The sequence below is a fragment of the Medicago truncatula genome, chromosome 2, assembly GCF_003473485.1.
Source record: "Medicago truncatula cultivar Jemalong A17 chromosome 2, MtrunA17r5.0-ANR, whole genome shotgun sequence".
Lineage (NCBI taxonomy): Eukaryota > Viridiplantae > Streptophyta > Magnoliopsida > Fabales > Fabaceae > Medicago > Medicago truncatula.
In genome coordinates, this window is record NC_053043.1 from 41,408,895 (window position 1) to 41,429,284 (window position 20,390).

The 20,390-nt window shown below is 30.5% G+C and overlaps 3 protein-coding genes across 3 annotated transcripts; all 3 read right to left on the reverse strand.

Annotated features, from left to right (window-relative positions):
* Positions 1-2,497: 2,497 nt before the first annotated feature.
* LOC11415635 (peroxidase P7) lies at positions 2,498-3,985 on the reverse strand. The gene is made up of 3 exons (XM_003596671.4): positions 3,715-3,985; positions 3,425-3,616; positions 2,498-3,289 (listed from the first exon to the last, which is right to left on the reverse strand). The coding sequence occupies exons 1-3, from the start codon at positions 3,922-3,924 to the stop codon at positions 2,738-2,740; spliced, it is 954 nt and encodes a 317-aa protein (XP_003596719.1). The 5' UTR covers positions 3,925-3,985; the 3' UTR covers positions 2,498-2,737.
* Positions 3,986-7,080: 3,095 nt separating this feature from the next.
* LOC11416629 (peroxidase P7) lies at positions 7,081-9,241 on the reverse strand. The gene is made up of 3 exons (XM_003596672.2): positions 9,032-9,241; positions 8,213-8,404; positions 7,081-7,635 (listed from the first exon to the last, which is right to left on the reverse strand). Exons 1-3 carry the CDS (start codon positions 9,239-9,241, stop codon positions 7,081-7,083), a joined length of 957 nt encoding a protein of 318 aa, XP_003596720.1.
* Positions 9,242-17,590: 8,349 nt separating this feature from the next.
* On the reverse strand, positions 17,591-18,986 carry LOC25487428 (peroxidase P7). Its single transcript, XM_013609370.3, has 3 exons — positions 18,722-18,986; positions 18,424-18,615; positions 17,591-18,288 (listed from the first exon to the last, which is right to left on the reverse strand). Exons 1-3 carry the CDS (start codon positions 18,929-18,931, stop codon positions 17,737-17,739), a joined length of 954 nt encoding a protein of 317 aa, XP_013464824.1. The 5' UTR covers positions 18,932-18,986; the 3' UTR covers positions 17,591-17,736.
* Between the last annotated feature and the right edge of the window lie 1,404 nt (positions 18,987-20,390).

Below are 20,390 nucleotides of genomic sequence, written 5' to 3' on the forward strand. Positions count from 1 at the left end.
AACCAAAACTATCGACAACCTTCAAACAACACACTTCAAGCAGTCATAAACAACATCCGATCCAAACACCACACAAACTCATCAGAATTGTGTTTTCACCTAACAATCACCATTCAAAAAACCAAACATCATACACACCCGTACAAACCGCAAAACAACCATAAATTAACACAATCACACACGTACGTTATTCTCAAACAAAATCCGAATCCGGCAACGAACCAAACTGTCAATTTCTACCCCGAACTACGAGGTTTTGATCCCTCACGGGTACGTAGGCAGAGGACACATGTCCTTCCAAATCAAATAAAAATAACCAAAAACATACTTCTTCTCCCTCCATTCTTTCACTTAAATTTTTAGGTAATAAATTTTCAAGTAAGCAAATGAATTTAGCACAAGATAATCTAGGTAAGAGGTTCCTACGGAATACCGTAGACGCTTAGGGTGCTAGCACCTTCCCTTCGCGTAACCAACCCCCGAATCCAAAGACTTAGGGGTTTTTACTCATTTTTTCCCTTCCCACAAATAAAAATCGAGTTCAAAGATTGACGATTCAAAATCAATTAATGGTTTGATATCCGAAAATCACGAGCACAAATAGCATATTTCTTTTGTCAAAAATAAAAATAGTGGAGTTTTTTTCTTTTTTGTATAAAAATCAATTTTGTGCTTAAAATTAATTTTTGTATTTGATTGGTAATTGTATTATAGTCAATAGATTAAATTTGACTCGGAGAAAATCTACATATTATATTAATATTGATATATTTCCTGTCAATAAAATATAGCTGTACAAATATTAATATAGATATTATATGTCATTTTTTTTAGTTTTTGAGTGAACGTGTCACCGATTAAATCCGATTTAATTCGGTTAGATAGCTATATAAATTTAATCTCAAGACCGAGTTATCTAACCGAGTCATCCGAGTTGATCCGGTTCAGTCATGCGGTTCGACCAATGACTCAGTGGTTCGACCATTGACCCAGTGACCCAGTACCCCTGCCGAGTCGATGACCGAGCCGAGTTTTAAAACTATGGCCCCAAGGATTTCTTCCCATTCATCAAACCAAATAAAATACCCACAATTTCGGGGATCATTCTGCAATTGCATAAATGGAGAAATCAGAAACAACAATGGAATATAAGGTGTATAATGTATAGATGCAATTTTAGAGGACAATTTTTCTTTCAAATATACCTTGTGAAATGGACATGTGTAGAATGGTCTCCCAAGGTTCTTTGTCGTGTTTACCTTAAACATGGCTGTCCTCAAGCCACAGTTACAATCAGGTACTGGAATTGTGGATCGATTTGAATCTATTATTGAGGAAGATGACATACTCCATGAACCAGATGGTGATTTGTTACTAATGTTGTTGTTCTTGTGCGTCTTGTGCATCCCCCCACCTCCCATCATGTTCAATCTCAATTTGGGTAAGGAAATTCGAAAAATAATGAAAGAAATTGAGTGAGAAGATGGTTTTAGAGTTTGAAATTGAGAACAAAAGGAGAAATGGAGATGAGGGAAAGATGAAGATGAAATGGGTGATGATAAAGGAGGGACGAAAAATTACCGTTGCAAACTATCCACTAACCCTTCATATTCGTCCCTGCCAGCGTGGAAAGCATCCTTTGCAGGTGATATGGCAAGATCAGCGTCCAGATCAGCAATGTTAACGCTCAGTTAACGTTTTGGATGAGAATGACTAACAGAAGAGACTTTCGGGGAGTTTTTTTTTCGTTTTCTTGATTCAGGGACATGTTTGATAGCGAGGTACACTTTCAGGGACCTAAATGAGGGTTTACTCTAAAATTATACTTCTTGTGTATGAAGGTAACGAGAGAGAGAGAGAGAGAGAGAGAGAGAGAGAGAGAGATGATTTAGTTAATCAACATTAGATAAAATTTGTGTGGAGTTCTTTAACGATATTTCTCTCGATATCCCTACATATGAAAATATAATATGGTTTATAAGAAAACTTTACATTTTTTTTTTATTTTGATGACATATATTATTATTTAAAAATTGTCACTTTTATAATAATATAATAATGAAAAGTAATCAATGTTTATTTTCTTCAAGTATTTTACATGCATATAAATTTTAGTATTATTTTTTTGTTAACGTATCCTAACCGTATCATATCCTAAATTTAATAAAATTTGCGTATCCACGTACCCGTCTCGTATCGTACCTGCACCCGTATCCATATCCAAGCTTCATAGCTTATAACATGTACAAGTACTAAATTAGCCTCAATTAAACTATAATTTTTTCATTAAAAATAAATAAGGAGGAAGAGTTTTCCTACTTCTTGGCTTGTTATGTTAATAGATTTCTCATAATGAATTGCACAAGCATCACTGCATTAACTTCCATTTGCACGACCATAAACAAAAACTTAGGAAGTTCCAATATATAAAGACAACATGAACCATCTACCTCTACACACTTTCCTTACAATGAAAAAAAAAAATGCAAGATTTGAATCCAACATAAAATTACTTTGATCCGTTCATTACTTAAAGCAAAACAAATAACATACATATAACAACTTTCATGTATTTGTGGAACTACAAACATTCAAATTATCAAAAATGAAAAAGTAACAACAATACTACAATTGCCAATGTGTCCAAGATCTAGTCAACCTTTATGACTTAGACCTTGTAATTAATCAATCCCACAAAAATCTTTATTTAATTGCTTATAAGCCCTCCAATTCAAGATCAATTCACAAGCCTGCAATTCTTTCTAATCTCCCCATTAGTCCCAGTTAGAGGACTAATTTTACTCAGTTTCACCATAGCAACGGCAAAGTCTCTAGAAAAAGTAGCACCATTGGTACTATAACTCCTAACCAAATTATCTTGAGACCCATTATTGAAAAGAGCTTGATCAGAATGGAAAAGACCTTTGCTTGCAACAAGGTTTTTATAGTAATTGTTATCAAAACTTGTTGGAGTGAGAGTATCAAGTGGTGCTAAATTGGTGTCACCACCAGAAAGAGGACAATTTGATTTCCTTAAGGTTGCAAAGTTTGTGTCAATGTTGGTTTCATTGTATATGCGATTTCTGAAAAATTGGCACTCTCCTTGGCCTATGGTGTGTGCACCAGAAAGTACTGTGAGGTCACTTGCAGTTAGACCCTTGGCTGAAAACATTGTAGTGAGAGTGGAAAGGTCAGAAAATGGTGAAGGGATTTGACTATTTGCTGCACTTTGGCTTGCTGTTCTTGCATCTCTTCTTCCAAGTGGTACTACCCATGTTGGTCCTCCAAGCTACAAATAAAAAATAAAACTATTAATATGGGTGAAAGTGTAACTCAAGTTTCTCTCAGCGAGATGGAGTATAATTTTTTCTAATATGTTTTGCATCAGAAGAAAGAAATTGGAATGGAGTAATGGACCACTCACCAGAAATACTCCATCTCTTGCTGCAAGTGCTAGAATATCAGCACAAGATACAGTGGCATTGCAAGAAGCTTCAACACTGGTTTTAATGGTGTCAATCACTTCGAAACCCCTAGCTGAATTTTTGTTAGGTGCGGCATTTTTCTCACCGGTAAAGGTGGCAGTGTCATCCAATAAGATTGATCCATCACATCCCTACAAAATAAACATAGAAACGTGATTATGCAATTTTTTAAAAATATGGCCCATATATATATAATGCATAAATAAATTATTTTTGAACATTATCTTACATTAACAAAGCAATCATGGAAGAACAAGCGAAGTATAGAAGCCCCGATCCGAGGTTCTGTTTTGATAGCACTAGTCATTTTATTGCGCACAATGGTTTGAAGGCTAGGGCAGGTTGTACCATAGAAGTTATTAACAAGTTGTGCATTTGTAGAACAAGCTAAGAGAGAAAAAATGGAGAGTATAACAAATAATTTCATAAAGGTAGCCATATTAATAAATCTCTAAATTTTAGAGCTTTAAGCTGCCAATGGAGTAGCTAAACAAAGTGAGTGAATTCTGAAGAGACATGTTAAAGATTAAGCAATATATATAGAAGAATTGTGAGGGTCCATGCATGCATGGAGATTGGTATAAGAGTCAGATTGAGAAGATATTATTTATGAAAATAATAATTTGTCCCAATTTTCAAATTTGTCTGCTCAATACGCGGTTTAATTTTTGGGAGCAACTGGTGGAGAAATTTTGTGAGATAAGAGTATGATGGTTACCCAAGAGTAGTTGACTTAAGCTATAATAATAAAACAAAGGAAAAAGCTGCAAATAATGGAAGTTTGTGAGGAAAAGCTCAAAGTATGAAGTCGTCGTTGCAGGTTCGACATGCATGTTTAACGTGGACAAAAGCATTTCATTGTACAATAGTTTTTTCATAAAACAAAGGTATTAATCAATGATTAAAATCCTCTAATATACTCGGCCGATTAATTCGACCGATTAAACCGAGAATTGGTCAGTTTGTCGGTTGATTTCATTCCGATTATATTGTAACGTGGTTGAACCGATTGAAATGCATACCACAATATGTTTAACCGTTTTTTTCCTTCTTGTTTTTAATTTTAACTTTTTTAAGTAAAAACTGAATGTGAAAATATCTTATAAAAGAAATGATATCTCAACTAAGTTGACAAGCGAAAACTATCATCTTTCATTTGTAGCGCTTCTGAATTTTAAATTTTAATATTTTTTACTTATTTCGGTATTTGTCATCCAAATCAACCGTGCTTGAACCACATTATTATCAAGAGTTTGGCTGGTCATGAGATTTTGAATGTCATGGAAGAACAAATAGACCGGTGCTCTTGTAATAACTTCAACTTTATCTCCTTGCATTTTTTCATTCAATCAAGGTATGCCTATTTAATTGTCAAGTATAATAGGATTAATTTAAGTTTTTTGTCCCCTATGTTTAATTACTCACGAAATTAGTCCCCCAATTATATGATTTACAATGTTTGTTCAACTTTTATTTTACTAACGGTCAAAAAACTTTTATTTTATTAATTAATATATAATGAGATGAGATTGAGATTGCTTTGTGTGACATTGTAATTTAAGAAGGTATTTAAGAATTTATCAATAATTAATTTTTTTTTGACCAACAATAATTAATTATTATTTATGTATTGGTGAACCAAAAAAATCCAGCGTGGCATATGTTCTTATTCAAAAAAGAAATAGCGTGGCATGCAAAAACTCCAATCATCCATTCAGCACAAGTACTAATCATTAACATTATATGACAGTTATTAGTTTGACCAATATTTCACTCATAGTTGTATGCATGGACATCAACTTGATTAGAGTTTTTATTCAAAACGTAAAGAATTCTAGCTAACACGAGAAAACGCAAAGAGTTTGGGCTAATTAGTCAAACACATCTACATCGTTCTTTGATTTTTGGTGATGACAAATTCATATTGCTGATTAATTATTTATTATTTTTAAAATAACCTATCGACTATAATTTCATCTCTTAAGTGAATAAATAAAAAAATTTAGATTCAAACACCGACCTTATATATATATATAATTGGATACCGATTATGTCTTGTAAATGACTTTTTGGTCAAAATCATTTCATATCATTGTCTTAATTATACAAATGGTATCATTTTATATGAAAATATATCATTTCATTGTTTATAAGAATCATACTAAATTTTTTACATTTTATTATAAAAAAATAATCAATATTCTCTATTACGAGTAATAAAAATTAAAAAATAAATAAATTTTATTTCGTTGAAGTTTTTGGAATACAAGATTTAGTAATTATAAATTATAAGCAATATAAAATCATTTTTTCTTCAAAAAATAACTCATTTAACTATTAATTTAAAGATGTATAATGTTAACTTGTGCCCTTAGGGCACATGATAAGAATTCCAATAATGAAAATTATGCATTGGAAATTATGTTAATTTATTGTTCAAAATGTTTAATATTAATTTTTTTTCATTAATTTTTACCATTAGTGACATGAAATTAATGCTTCACATGTGCCCTAAGGACACAAGTTAACATGACCTTTTAAAGATTTGGTGTACTAATACACTTAAATTTTCAAATGTATCATATAATTTGCCTCGAATCAATACAATACAAATTGTACTGTGCAAGATCCGTTAAAAAAAATTACGAAACAAATTTTAGGAACATATATTACGGAACAAATTCTAGGAATGTATTAATTTGTTTTGAACGAAAATTTCATGAAGGATAATCATCACAAATTTCATGAACGAAAATTTCATGAAGCATACATTGAAACAATTTAAAAAATTATATATGCTATATGTTTAACAAACAATTCATCTCATACCCCTTGTTGTGAATATTTTCAATAAACTCGAGAATTAGTTAAATAAATATTCAACATCATGACTAGATTAAATTGAAATAATAAAAATACTCCCTCCTGTTTTATTTATAAGACTTTTTAAAAAAACAAATTGGTTCTATTTATAAGAAAAAATCCACTACTTTTAAGATATATTTATTGTTTAAAAGGTTTTTTAGCCCTTATTTAATGTTTGTCCTTTAAATATTAGTAATAGGTATATTTAATAATGTAGAGATATCTATGAGTGTATATTTGTAAAATCATTAAAAAGTTGTAACAATTTATTATTGTCTTGGTTTTGATGTTTATTTGTGTATCATCTATACAGTCCTTCATGGATACATCACCATTAAATTGAATTCTTTAGAAATTTACGGAGAATAAAAATTAAGTTTTTAATTTTTGGGGAACTATACACAATCAAATTTTGATTCCAACATAAAATGACTTTTATCATTCATTACTTGAAGTAAAACAAATACATGTATTCCCTTCGTTTCAAAATGTAAGCAAAAATGGGTCAACATAAGTTATATATCTTGTACAAATTTTGAACCAAATACATTAACTTTTGTTGACTAAATTTTTTCTTACATTTTGTGAAGGAGGGAGTATTTGTGAAAATACAAACATTCAAATTATCCAAAATGATAACGCAACAAACAATACTACTATTATCAATGTGTCTAAGATCAAGTCACCACATTGTTTATTTAATTGCTTATAAGCCCTCCAATATTCAATATCAATTCACAAGCCTACAATTCTTTCTGATCTCCCCATTAGTCCCAGTGAGAGGACTGATTTTACTCAGTTTCACCATAGCAGCAGCAAAGTCTGTAGAAAAAGCAGCCTCATTGGTACTATAACTCCTAACCAAATTATCTTGAGACCCATTATTGAAAAGGACTTGATCAGAATGGAATAGACCTTTGCTTGCAACAAGGTTTTTATAATAATTGTTGTCAAAACTTGTTGGAGTGAGAGTATCAAGTGGTGCTAAATTGGTGTCATTGTCACTAGAAAAAGAACAGTTGGATTTTCTTAAGGTTGCGAAGTTTGTGTCAATGTTGGTTTCATTGTATATGCGAGTTCTGAACAATCGACACTCTCCTTGGCCTATGGTGTGTGCACCAGAAAGTACTGTGAGATCACTTGCAGTTAGACCCTTGGCTAAAAACATTGTAGTGAGTCTGGTTAGGTTAAAGGATGGTCTAGGGATTTGGCTATTTGCTGCACTTTGATTTGCTGTTCTTGCATCTCTTCTTCCAAGTGGTACTGTCCATGAGGGTCCTCCAAGCTACAAATTAATTAATTGAAACATTGTGTCCAGACAGTGATGATGAACCAAAACTAAAAGTAGAAAACATCGTAAGACAGTGTTTTATTTGACAAATGCTCCCGAGATATTTTTTAAGCATTCTAAAATAAACAAATTTTCTTTAAAAAAATTAAATATTTTAATTTACAATGTATTCATTACATACATTTTTATAAATATTTACTATTTATGGTCCTTAAGAAATGTCCTACTCGTAAATATTTCCCTATTTTATATATATTGGTACTTGTTTGTTATTTCCTTGATAGAGTGATTGACATAATTCTTCCTTTACCTAAATATATGAGAAGTGATGTCTCTCTTATACCGGCATTAATTAATTAAATAAAAATCATACACATAAATATGAATAGTACTTACACACATTTGAATGGTACTTACATACATGGAACATAACACACATAATAAACATTTTCCTATTAAAAAATGAACTAATTTTTGGCCAAATCGTTGCCAGTTATATTATCTTCTTTTCCAAATCAAATTATTGTTCTAACAAAAACGAAATTAAGAAAGAAAGAAATGGATCACTCACCAGAACTACTCCATCTCTTGCTGCAAGTGCTAGAATATCGGCACAAGAGACAGTGGCATTGCATGAAGCTTCAACACTGTTTTTAATGTTATCAATCACTTCGAAACCCTTGACTGAGTTGTTATTAGGTTGGGCTTTTTTCTCACCGATAAAGGTGTCAGTATCATCCAATAAAATTGATCCATCGCATCCCTACAAAATAAACAAAGAAATAAATAGACATGTGATTATATCTTTATTTAAAAATAGAGCCAATATATTTTGTTTCATATTTATAATGTTATTTAACGGATTATGGAATTCAGAATGCAACTTTATCATGCTTGTTTTTTCATGTTTTGAAATATAGTTTTCCATATTTTTTAATTCTAAAAAATAAATAGTTTTTTCATGTGTTAGAGGGTAGAGGGTGGAAATCTAAATGTTCGGTTTTTGTAGTTAAAAAAAGTGTTCGATTTTTATATATTTGGCATAATTCATTGTTATAAAATCTATTTGTAAGATGAAGAGTATCTCTCTTTATAAGACTCAAATCGCAAAAACTATTTTACCAAATAGAGTACTACATATTGGGGAGTATAATTATACACATTTTGACAACTTTGAAAGGGATAAAAACTGTTGACTATAGATATGTATATAATGTAATAGAACTATTCAAGACTTTTACTAATAAATATATCCTATATTGTAAGAATAAGATATAAACTGAAATTATATATATATATATATATATATATATATATATATATATATATATATATATATATATATATATATATAATGCATTAATAAATTATTTTTTTAACAATATCTTACATTTACAAAACAATCATGGAAGAACAAGCGGAGTATAGAAGCCCCAATACGGGCTTCTTTTTTGATAGCACTGGTCATTGTATTGCGCACAATGGTTTGAAGGCAAGGACAAGTTTGGTCATAGAAGTTATCAATAAGTTGTGCATTGGTAGAACAAGCTAAGAGATGAAAAATCGAGAGTGTAAAAAATAATTTGGTAAAGGTAGCCATATTATTAAATCTATAAGTTTTATAGCTTTAAGCTACCAATGGAGAAACCAAACAAAGTGAGTGAATTGTGAGGAAACATATGAAAGACTAACCAATATATATAGAAGAATTGTGAGGGTCCATGCACGCATGCATGCATACATGGAGATTGGTAAGAGTCGGAACGAGAAGATATTTGTACTCCGTCTCACAATTATTGTCTCTTTAACATTTTTTCTTTTTCTCAAAATAATTGTCACTTTACAATAATAATGCAACATTTATTACTTTTTTCCACTATTATACTCTTATTTATTGAATTTCATCAAACTTAACTACTCCACTAACTACAATTAATAAGGTTGCTTTAATAAATACTACTAATTTTACCATTGAAATCAACACAATTAATCATTTCCTTAATAATCGTGCATCAATATTTAAACGACTAATATTGTGAGACGGATAAAGTATTTATAAAAGAATATATGATTTTTTTGGTGGATTTTCACTTTTAATTATATCATTAAACAAATTTTTCTATAAGAGTGTTATATTCATATTGTCATTAAAAAAATTATATTATATTTGTTATATTGTCGGTGTCATTAAAAAAAATAAGTATAGTTTGTTACAATATGAAAGTGCAAAATATATATACATAAAATTTTAATCCAAATCAAAATTTAACAAAAACTATAGTTCATAATTTTAACGCATTAACGCAGTAAAAAGAGCGGACATACAAACTTTGTACGCTAATGAAAATAATATTCATCCCTTAAGAAAAGATATAATTTTCATCTCAAAATAGTCTAATATACACTTCAAAGACATCATTCATCCCTTAAGAAAAGATATAATTTTCATCTCAAAATCGTCTAATATACACTTCAAAGACATTTAAGTCATACTAAAGCTTCCATTTTAGTTTCAACGAATTGAGAAAGAGATTTTATTCAACTTTTTTTCAGGAAGGTTTTATTCTACTTATTCGCTTGCCATGCCAACAAAAAGAGAAGAAGTATATCCTATCCTATAATAAAACATCTAAAAGAACTATTATATCTTATATGAAAATCCATTTTGACAACCATATAAACTAATAAAAATGGTAAATAAAACAAATGCATCACATTCATCTTATAACAATGCTTGTTCGGCTTTGAAATTTTGATAGTAGTGTATTGTATGCATTATTGTTGCCACATAGAGTGATGAAACTAAATACAGCTGCTAAAGAAAAATTCAAAGAAAATTATATTATCAACATTTTTTAAATATTAGAGAATTGATATTAAATTAAATAGAATTTTACATTGGCGATAAATCTAACAAACATTTATTAAGGAGAATGATATTTACATAGATATAAAAAGGCTAATTTAATCTATAAAAAAATGGAAGGGTATACTATATGTATAACATTAGTTATAACATTACTGGTAAACATGGCCAACCAAGTATTTTTGTCATAAAAATCACAACAAAAACAATAGCCCAGGTGCCTACTTTTGTCTAGAGAATGATTGAGAGCAATAAATGTCATTTTTCGTGCTCCAATTAGAATTTATCAATTAATGTAATTTTTCATGAAGCATGTGCCAATAAAGAACGGGGTAGCAGAATCATAATTGCACTTTGTAGCCTTTTAATCATGTTTTTAAGGGGTAATGATGTCTCCATTTGGCATAATAAGTGGACTATGCAATTTGAAGAGAGATAGACACATAAAATAGATAATGGATCTTACTATTAATTGAGTCCCACCATTATTAATTACTTTTTAATTTTTCAAAAAAAATTTGTGTCTATATCTCTCCAAGAATAATAAATTGAGAGGATTTTAACTCTTTTTTAAGGAGTTAAGATCTTCTCCATTTATTTTCCTCCATTTAGAGAGGTAAAAACACATAAAAAGTAAAAAATAGTTAACGATGGAAGGACTCACTTAATGATAGGACCCACCACCTATTGTTTGTGTTTATCTCTCTCCAAATTGCATCTTCCATTTATTTTTATAAATGGAGAGGATCTTAACCCGTTTTTAAGATAAATAGGGAGATTCATTTTGGAGGGTTAGGGTTTCTTATAACAATGCTTGTTCGACTTTGAAATTTTGTTAGCACCGATATTGCATGCATTGTTGTTGCTACTAAGAGCGGTGAAACCAAATATAGTTGCTAAAGAAAAATATATTATCAACATTTTTTTAAATATTGGAGGATTGATATTAAATTAAATAGAATTTGACACTAACAATAACTCTTACAAACATTTGTTAAAGATAATGTTTTTGGTATTAACCCTTTGGTTCACATGGAAAAGGGTCCTTGGTATTCCGGAGCTCGGTTGAAAGGAAAGTAAATTCTAACCTAAAATTGTTTTTTTAGGAGTCGAATTTAAGTTCTTTTAAACAATTCATTTTTGATGGAGTTTATTAACTAATTGACCCCAATTATCTGGTTATTTCTTAAGGAAAATGATAATTAAATAGATATAAAAAGACTAATTTAACTATATAAAAAAAATGGCAGGACATACTATATGACATTAGGCACTTATTAATAAGTTTAAGGTAGAAATTTTATCATAGAAATTGTGTATCCAACCTATTGAAATATTCAAAAGAAATTCTTTCTACATAAAATTTAGCAATTGTTTTTATTTTTGAATCTTTAACAAGCATCCTTAGAACGCCTGTTAGCAAGACCCTATGACATTAGTTATATAAACATTACTTGTAAACATACCCCGCCAAAATCCTTTGTCATAAAATTTACAACAAAAGCAATAGCCTAGGTGTCTACTTTTGTATCAGTAATGCTAGTAACACTCTCTTTTGAGCACTCTTTATGATACTCACTCTCTTATTGATTTAAATCATTGTGGGTCTACAATTTAAAAATTGAATCAACATAAAATGGTGGGACATACATTAATTTTATCTAATAAAAGAGTGAGTAATAGAGAATGTTGAAAAATAAGTGTTCATAGCATTTCTCACTTTTTTATATGGAATGATGGAGAGCAATAAATATAAAATTTCTTTGTGCACCAATTAGGATTTAATAGTTAATGTAATTTTTCATGAAACATGTGCCAAAGAAAAGTGGTGCGGCAGAATCATAATTGCACAGGTAGCCTTTTAATATGTTTTAAGAGGGTTAGGATCCTCTCCATTTACGTGTTTCTCCATTTCTTCAATTTGGAGAGATAAAGACATATAAAATCTTGAAAAAAGTAAAATATAATTAATGATGGTGGGACCCACTTAGTGGTAGGATCCACCATCTATTTTTTGTGTCTATCTCTCTCCAACTTGCAAAACTCCATTTATTTTGCCAAATGGAGAGGATCTTCACCCGTTTTAAGGGGTGTATTGAATCATGATTCTAAGGGATTTTAAAAAACTTTTTTATCATGAAAAAGTCTTGTGGTATTCAATCAAGACTCTTTCCAATTTAAAAAAAGTTTTGTGTTATTCAATCAAGATTCTTTGTCATTTAAAAAAAGTCTTGTAATATTCAATCAAGACTCTTAATCACTTAAAAAAAGTCTAGTGGTATTCAAAATCATTCAAATTTCGAAGGATTGTTTAATAAATCAGATTTTGATGGATTTTGTGGAATTTTCTAGTGAAATTTTAGCATGAAAAAGTCTTTCATGAAAACATAAGATTTCTTAACATTGTTTTTTTCTTTTAAGATTTTACTATCTCTCACTCTCTCCTCCCTTCTCTCTTACTCTCTCTCTCTCTCTAGCTCTCCCGTAAAAAACCTTTCTCTAGCTCTCCCGTAAAAAATATCTCTCTCTCTGATTCCTTCACTCTCTCTCTCTAGCTCTAACTCTCCCGTAAAAAATAAAATAAAATAAATAAAAGAGTCTTTATTGAGATTTTGTAGCTCTAGCTCTCCCGTAAAAAATAAAATAAAATAAATAAAAGAGTCTTTATTGAGATTTTGTGAAAGAGAGTGTGTTATGATATTTTTTTTCAATTATTTCTTAAAATTCATAAAATCTGTTGAAATCTGTTGAAATCCATAAAATCATTTCAAATCCTTTAAAATCTTATTAATTAAATCCATTGAAATCCTTAATAGTTTTTTAAAATCATCAAAGTAATCAAAATCTTACAAAGTCTTTTAAAATCCTCAATACTTTTTTAAACAAAAATTGTCCTTTAAAATCCTAATCCAATACACCCCCCTAAGTCTTGTTAACGAATGCTTTCATGACACTTTTTAAACGTTCTAAATTAGAAAGTTATTCTTGAAAAAAGTCAAACAGTTCATTTTGCATGCATTAAATACACAAATTTTCATAAAAAAGTTATTACTTTAGACTCTTAAAGAGTGTCTCGGGTGCACTCGTTAACATTTCCCTATTGTTTTTAAGATGAATAAAGAGATTGATTGATTTTGGCGGGTTAGAGTTTCTAATGGTACCACCAGACTGCATTTCATTTATATTAAGATAAGACAAGAGGAAGAGGATGTAGTACCATTTTTTTATTCAATTTTAATCTTTTTAGAACTATCATGTAAAACCACTGATGCCTCTAAAATAATCGACTCTAGGTGGTCACTGATCTTGTCCAAGCTTAGAGTGCTCATCACATATTGATCCTATGTTTATGAGATTTTGCTGGGTTCATGATAAACTTATAATTTAGGCTCTAACTAATAAGTAGTGTAAAAAATTTGAATTTCAAAAATGTAAAAATAATGTACTTGAAGATGATACTTCTTATTTTATTAAGAAATAATATAATTAAAACGACGTAGCATGTTCTTACCCATATAATAAAAAGATAGCGTGCCATGCAAAAACTCCCATTATCCATTCAGCATATATAAGTTCTATACTAATAATCATTAACACTATAATAACATTTTATATTGGACCAGTTGTTAGTTTGACAAAGTTATTCACTAGTAGTAGCTGTATGCATGGAAAGCAACTTGATTAGAGTTGAGTTAATTAATTAGTCAAACACATCTTCGTCGTTTTGTTATTTTTTGGAGCTGACAAATTAATATTGCTGAATTTTTCTCTAATCGGTCGCCGACTTATGTCTTGTAAATGGTTTTTTTGGCATATGGTCAAACTCATTCATTTTTTCCAAGGATCAAAATCATTTCATATACTCCCTCCATTTTAAAATAAATGATTTAGTTGACTATTACATATAACAATATATATCTTTGACCATGCAGCCTATCATTTCCCCTATCACTACTAATGATGAGATTTTAGGGCCAGATAAAAGAAAGGTTCACTTCACTTCTGGTCCTAAGAATTTGTCTGCTGCCTGTTTGAAAGATGGTAAAATATTGAGTAAGTATTGGGGGGAAGAGGACACTGATACTACTGATGGCACATTGGAACCTGATACTGACCATGAGGTTGATACAGACCTGCAACATTCTCATGAAGCTGGTTTTATTAAACTAGGCAGGAAAGGCCGGAAGAAAGCTGCTAAAATCTTAGATGGTAAAAACTCTGTCAGAATTTCAACTAAATATAAGAAGACTAGTGTTCGCCTTAAGGACCAAGCATGAAGTGCATCCTTTGGACTTTTAGGGGATTTGTCTTGTAAATGGTTTTTTTGGCATATGGTCAAACTCATTCCATTTTTTCCAAGGATCAAAATCATTTCATTTCCGAAAATGTTAATTTGTGCCCTTAAGGCACATGTTAAGGAAATTAAAATGGAAATTTTGTTTAGGAAATTGTGTCAATTTATTCTTCTAGAGATTAAAAATTAATGTTTTGTAATAAATATTTACTATTTATAGAATCCTTAACATATGCCATAATGACACAAGTTAGCATGACCCTTTGATATTTAATATTTTAAATATAATCATCAAAACAATTCTAGTAAAGGCATACTAAAATTAAAATATTTAATTTATTTATCACTATAAATGTATTTTCTTCTCAATAATTTGGTTGATAATGGATCGAGCTGAATCGAACTTAGTTCATTCATCAATGATTGCAGCCAGTTCGCTGACAAGCAGCCAATAACCCTGCAACATATTCTACCTCACAGTCAGATAGAGCAATCACCAATTATTTATTGGAATACCAAGATATTGGTGCACCCTGAAGATTGAAGAAGTATCCATTTGACTTCTCAAATGAAATTCCAGCTTTCCATTCATTTGAGAAATATGAAATTAAATTCCATAATGTATTATTGTACCATTAATTTTATCAGGATAAGTTTTGCTGCAGGCATGCGAGATTTCATAGGACTTCTCATGAACCTACTAGCCAATCCTACTGCGAAACAAGTATTTGGCTTCTTTTGGCAGAATTATTTTAGAGAACCAATAACCTTTGAACATAGTTGGCTCAACTGGTTCTTCATCACTTGCTTCTTCTGTTTTGATCCTTGTTTCAGCTTGTGTAACTGCTGGGTTGTATTCAATCGTTTCAAATTTCCTTAATATTTCAGTAGCATACTTCACTTGGTGCATAACTAGACGCTTTGATGTTTCCATAAATTCTATCCATAGAAATTAGGCTAGTTTTATATACACCATGGTCAACACTACATTCATTAAATCCTTGTTGAACGAAGAATTTGTCAAGCCTTTTGGTCCAAACTCTTGATGCTTGTTTCAAGCCATAAAAAGCTTTATGCAGTTTATACACATTTTCTTCTTTGCCTTTTATCTCAAATCCTGGAGATAGCTTCACATACAATTTCTTCTAATGGACCATTCAAGAAAGCTGATTTCACATCCAAGTGAAATAGAGGCCATTTCCTAGTACAAGTTAACGCAATAACTAACATTATAGTGTTACGCCTAGCAGGGCCGTCCCTATATATTTGGAGCCTCGGTTCTCAATCAAAAATAGGCTCCTAATAAAATAAAAATATAATTTTTTTAAAAAAGCAATCATCTATTTATATTGAAAATAAGATCCGTAAAAATAAACATACAACTTCAAGCTAATATCTTTATCAATCTTCTTTCTTCAAAAAAAATCTTTATCAATCTTCTACTTGTAAAAAAAAATCTTTATCAATCATCTAGGTTGTTAATTTTCCTAGTTAATTTGCACACATGTAAAAATAAAAGGTTTATAATGTTTTATTTGATAGAATAATTATAATGTTTGTTCTTTAAAAAAAATTATGATGATTGTTGTTAGAGAATTAAAGCTTTGCTATTTTATAGGATAAGTATGGACGAAAAATTACAAATAATGCTCTAAAAAAATTATATTGTGTTTTTATTTGTAAATATATAATCTAATTTTTACCCAAAAAAAATAGAGTATTGAGGATAGACGAGACTCAAATTATAAAAATTAATAAAAGAAAAAAAGGAAAGAGAAAAAAGGGATAGAAAAATTAATCAAAGAAGAAAAACTAAGTAAAGGAAAAGAAAAATCAATCAAAGAAGAAAGAAGAAGAAAAGCTAAAGAAAAATCAATCAAAGAAGAAAGAAGAAGAAAAGGAAACGAAATATTAATAAAAATAAAAAGGGAATCCTAGTGGCTGTTGAACACAATTGTGAAATGTTTGTCGCGCTATTTATATATTATGTTTTTGTATGCAGTAAACACAAAAATAAAATATTTGGGCCTCAAAAATTGGAGGCCCAGTTCAGTAGAGCTGTTTGCACCCCCCTCAAGGACGGCCCTGACGCCTAGCTATTGGAGAGAATACTTCATAGTAGTTGAAAAAAGTAGTAAAATTTATCAGAGAATAAAATGAGTCTTCACGTAATAAAACTTGTATTTTTAAGATGAAAAAATATATTTTATTTTAAAATAATAATATTCATTGTGACTTTACTTAAAAGGTGCATTTTCTCAAATGTATATTTTCATTTTATGAGAAAAGAGTGCATATTATAACATGTTCAAGTATGAAATTAGCCACAATTAAACTCTAATTTTTTTTCATTAAAATAAATAAGAATGAGGAGTTTTTCTACTTCTTGGCTTGTTATGTTAATAGATTTCTCATAAAGAATTTCCTTAAAAAAAAATATTTCTCATAATGATTGTTTGTATGATTAAAAAATATCTAACACATTTCATCCCCCGGCTACAACACCTTGTTATCTCTGGCATCAAGCTCCTACCAACCAAAAAATCCATTGCACAACCATCATTCCATTAACTTCCATTTCCACAATCATAACAAAAACTTAGGAAGTTCCAACATATAAAGACAACATGAACCATCTACCTAGCTCTACACACTTTCCTTACAATGGAAAAAAAAAATGCAAGATTTGACTCCAATATAAAATTACTTTGGTCCATTCATTACCTGAAGGAAATTAAACAAATAACATATATATAACAACTTTCATGTATTTGTGGAACTACAAACATTCAACTTATAAAAAATGTAAGAGCAACAACAATACTACAATTGCCAATGTGTTCAAGATCTAGTCAACCTTTATGACTTAGACCTTATAATTAATCAATCCCACAAAAATCTTTATTCAATTGCTTATAAGCCCTCCAATTCAAGATCAATTCACAAGCCTACAATTCTTTCTAATCTCCCCATTAGTCCCAGTTAGAGGATTAATTTTACTCAGTTTCACCATAGCAACAGCAAAGTCTCTTCTAAAAGTAGCACCATTGGTACTATAACTCCTAACCAAATTATCTTGAGACCCATTATTGAAAAGAGCTTGATCAGAATGGAAAAGACCTTTGCTTGCAACAAGATTTTTATAGTAATTGTTGTCAAAATTTGTTGGAGTGAGAGTGTCAAGAGGTGCTAAATTGGTGTCACCACCAGAAAGAGGACAATTTAATTTCCTTAAGGTTGCAAAGTTTGTGTCAATGTTGGTTTCATTGTATATGCGATTTCTGAAAAATTGGCACTCTCCTTGGCCTATGGTGTGTGCACCAGAAAGTACTGTGAGGTCACTTGCAGTTAGACCCTTGTCTGTAAACATTTTGGTGAGAGTGGAAAGGTCAGAAAATGGTGAAGGGATTTGACTATTTGCTGCACTTTGGCTTGCTGTTCTTGCATCTCTTCTTCCAAGTGGTACTACCCATGTTGGTCCTCCAAGCTACAAATAAAAAATAAAACTATTAATATGGGAGAAAGTGTAACTCAAGTTTCTCTCAGCTAGACGGAGTATAATTTTTTCTAATATGTTTTGCATCAGAAGAAAGTAATTGGCATGGAGTAATGGACCACTCACCAGAAATACTCCATCTCTTGCTGCAAGTGCTAGAATATCAGCACAAGATACAGTGGCATTGCATGAAGCTTCAACACTAGTTTTAATGGTATCAATCACTTCGAAACCCCTAGCTGAGTTTTTGTTAGGTGCGGCATTTTTCTCACCGGTAAAGGTGGCAGTGTCATCCAATAAAATTGATCCATCACATCCCTACAAAATAAACATAGAAATAAATAAAAATGTGATTATACAATTTTTTAAAAATATACCCCATATATATAATGCATAAATAAATTATTTTTGAACATTATCTTACATTTACAAAACAATCATGGAAGAACAAGCGAAGTATAGAAGCCCCAATCCGGGCTTCAGTTTTGATAGCATTGGCCATTTCCCTGCGCACTATGGTTTGGAGGCTAGGGCAAGTTCTTCCATAGAAGTTATTAACAAGTTGTGCGTTGGTAGAACAAGCTAGGAGAGAAAAAATGGAGAGTGTAACAAATAATTTTGTAAAGGTAGCCATATTAATAAATCTCTAAATTTTAGAGTTTTAAGCTACCAATGGAGAAGCTAAACAAGGTGAGTGAATTGTGAAGAAACATGTGAAAGATTAAGTAATATATATAGAAGAATTGTGAGGGTCGTTGCATGCATGCATACATGGAGATTGGTCTACGAGTCAGAATTAATGAGAAGATATTATTTATGGGAAAATGTTATTTCTCTAGAAAAATAGTATTAAGAATTTTTTCAGACACAGTTGACAAGTTTTAATTACATGATTTATATGTTCAGTTTTTATTTTTCAGCCACACCTCATTGAATTGTGGCAAATAGTGTATTGTGATTGACTGTTCTTTATTCTTGAAGAATTTTTGATGTTATTTTTCTATAAATATAGCACTGCTCTTATTTATGAAGATAATAATTTGTCCCAATTTTCAAATTTGTCTGCTCAATACGCGGTTTAATTTTTGGGAACAACTGGTGGAGAAAAATTGTGAGATAAGAGTACGATGGTTACCCAAGAGTAGTTGACTTGAGCAATAATAAAAGGCGCCATAATAAAACAAAGGAAAAAGCTACAAAAAAATGGAAGATTGTGAGATATTCACAAAAGTGGGAAAAATCTCAAAATATGAAGTAGTCGTTGCTGGGTCGACATGATTGTTTAAATTGGACAAAAGTATTTCATAGTAGAATAGTTTTTTTTTTTTTTTTTTTCCATAAAACAAACGTATTAGCAATGTTCAAAATTCTGGATATATATTTGGCCAATTAATTCAACCCGAGAATTGATCACAAAGACTTTTGACGAAAAGTGTTTAGGCGGAGGATTCCGATGATGTGGCTGGTGTCAACGGTTGTACAAGTAGAAGCAATTGTGTGCAGATGAAAGAACTTCCATTTGAAGGGTGAGTATGATAAATTGATGAGTTCAAACTTGAGATGGAGAATGTTGTGTAGAAAGTGTGAGTTAAAAAAAGTTTAAGAACTGAACCGATTTGAACTTCTTTTTAACTCTAACATTTTCCTTTACAAGTGCTTAACCAATATAATTCTTTTATGAAAAAAAAAAAATACAAATTTAAGTTGACATGAGTTTATTTTAAATGAGAGACCAAATGTGATGGTGAAATTTTTTCGTGAGACTAAAAATTGAAGATAATTTTTAGAGGTACTAAAATGAAAAGTTGACATATTTATAGGGACAAAAACATATTTAACAAAAAAAATTGTTCAGAATATTAACCCAATTTCAAATCGGTTCTAAAATGAACTTGTTTGTTTTCGAAAATAAACCAGTTTTTTTAAAGTGGTTTTTAAAAACTGAACTAAACTATTAATGTGGTTCAGTTTAGATGCACCATGAACACCGTAACTCTGTTACAGGATGTGGAAACTCTTACTAGTGGGGTAGATTGTTAGATTTCAAGTGTGAGTGCGGATAAAATATTGGATGTATAAGAAATGTGATCTAA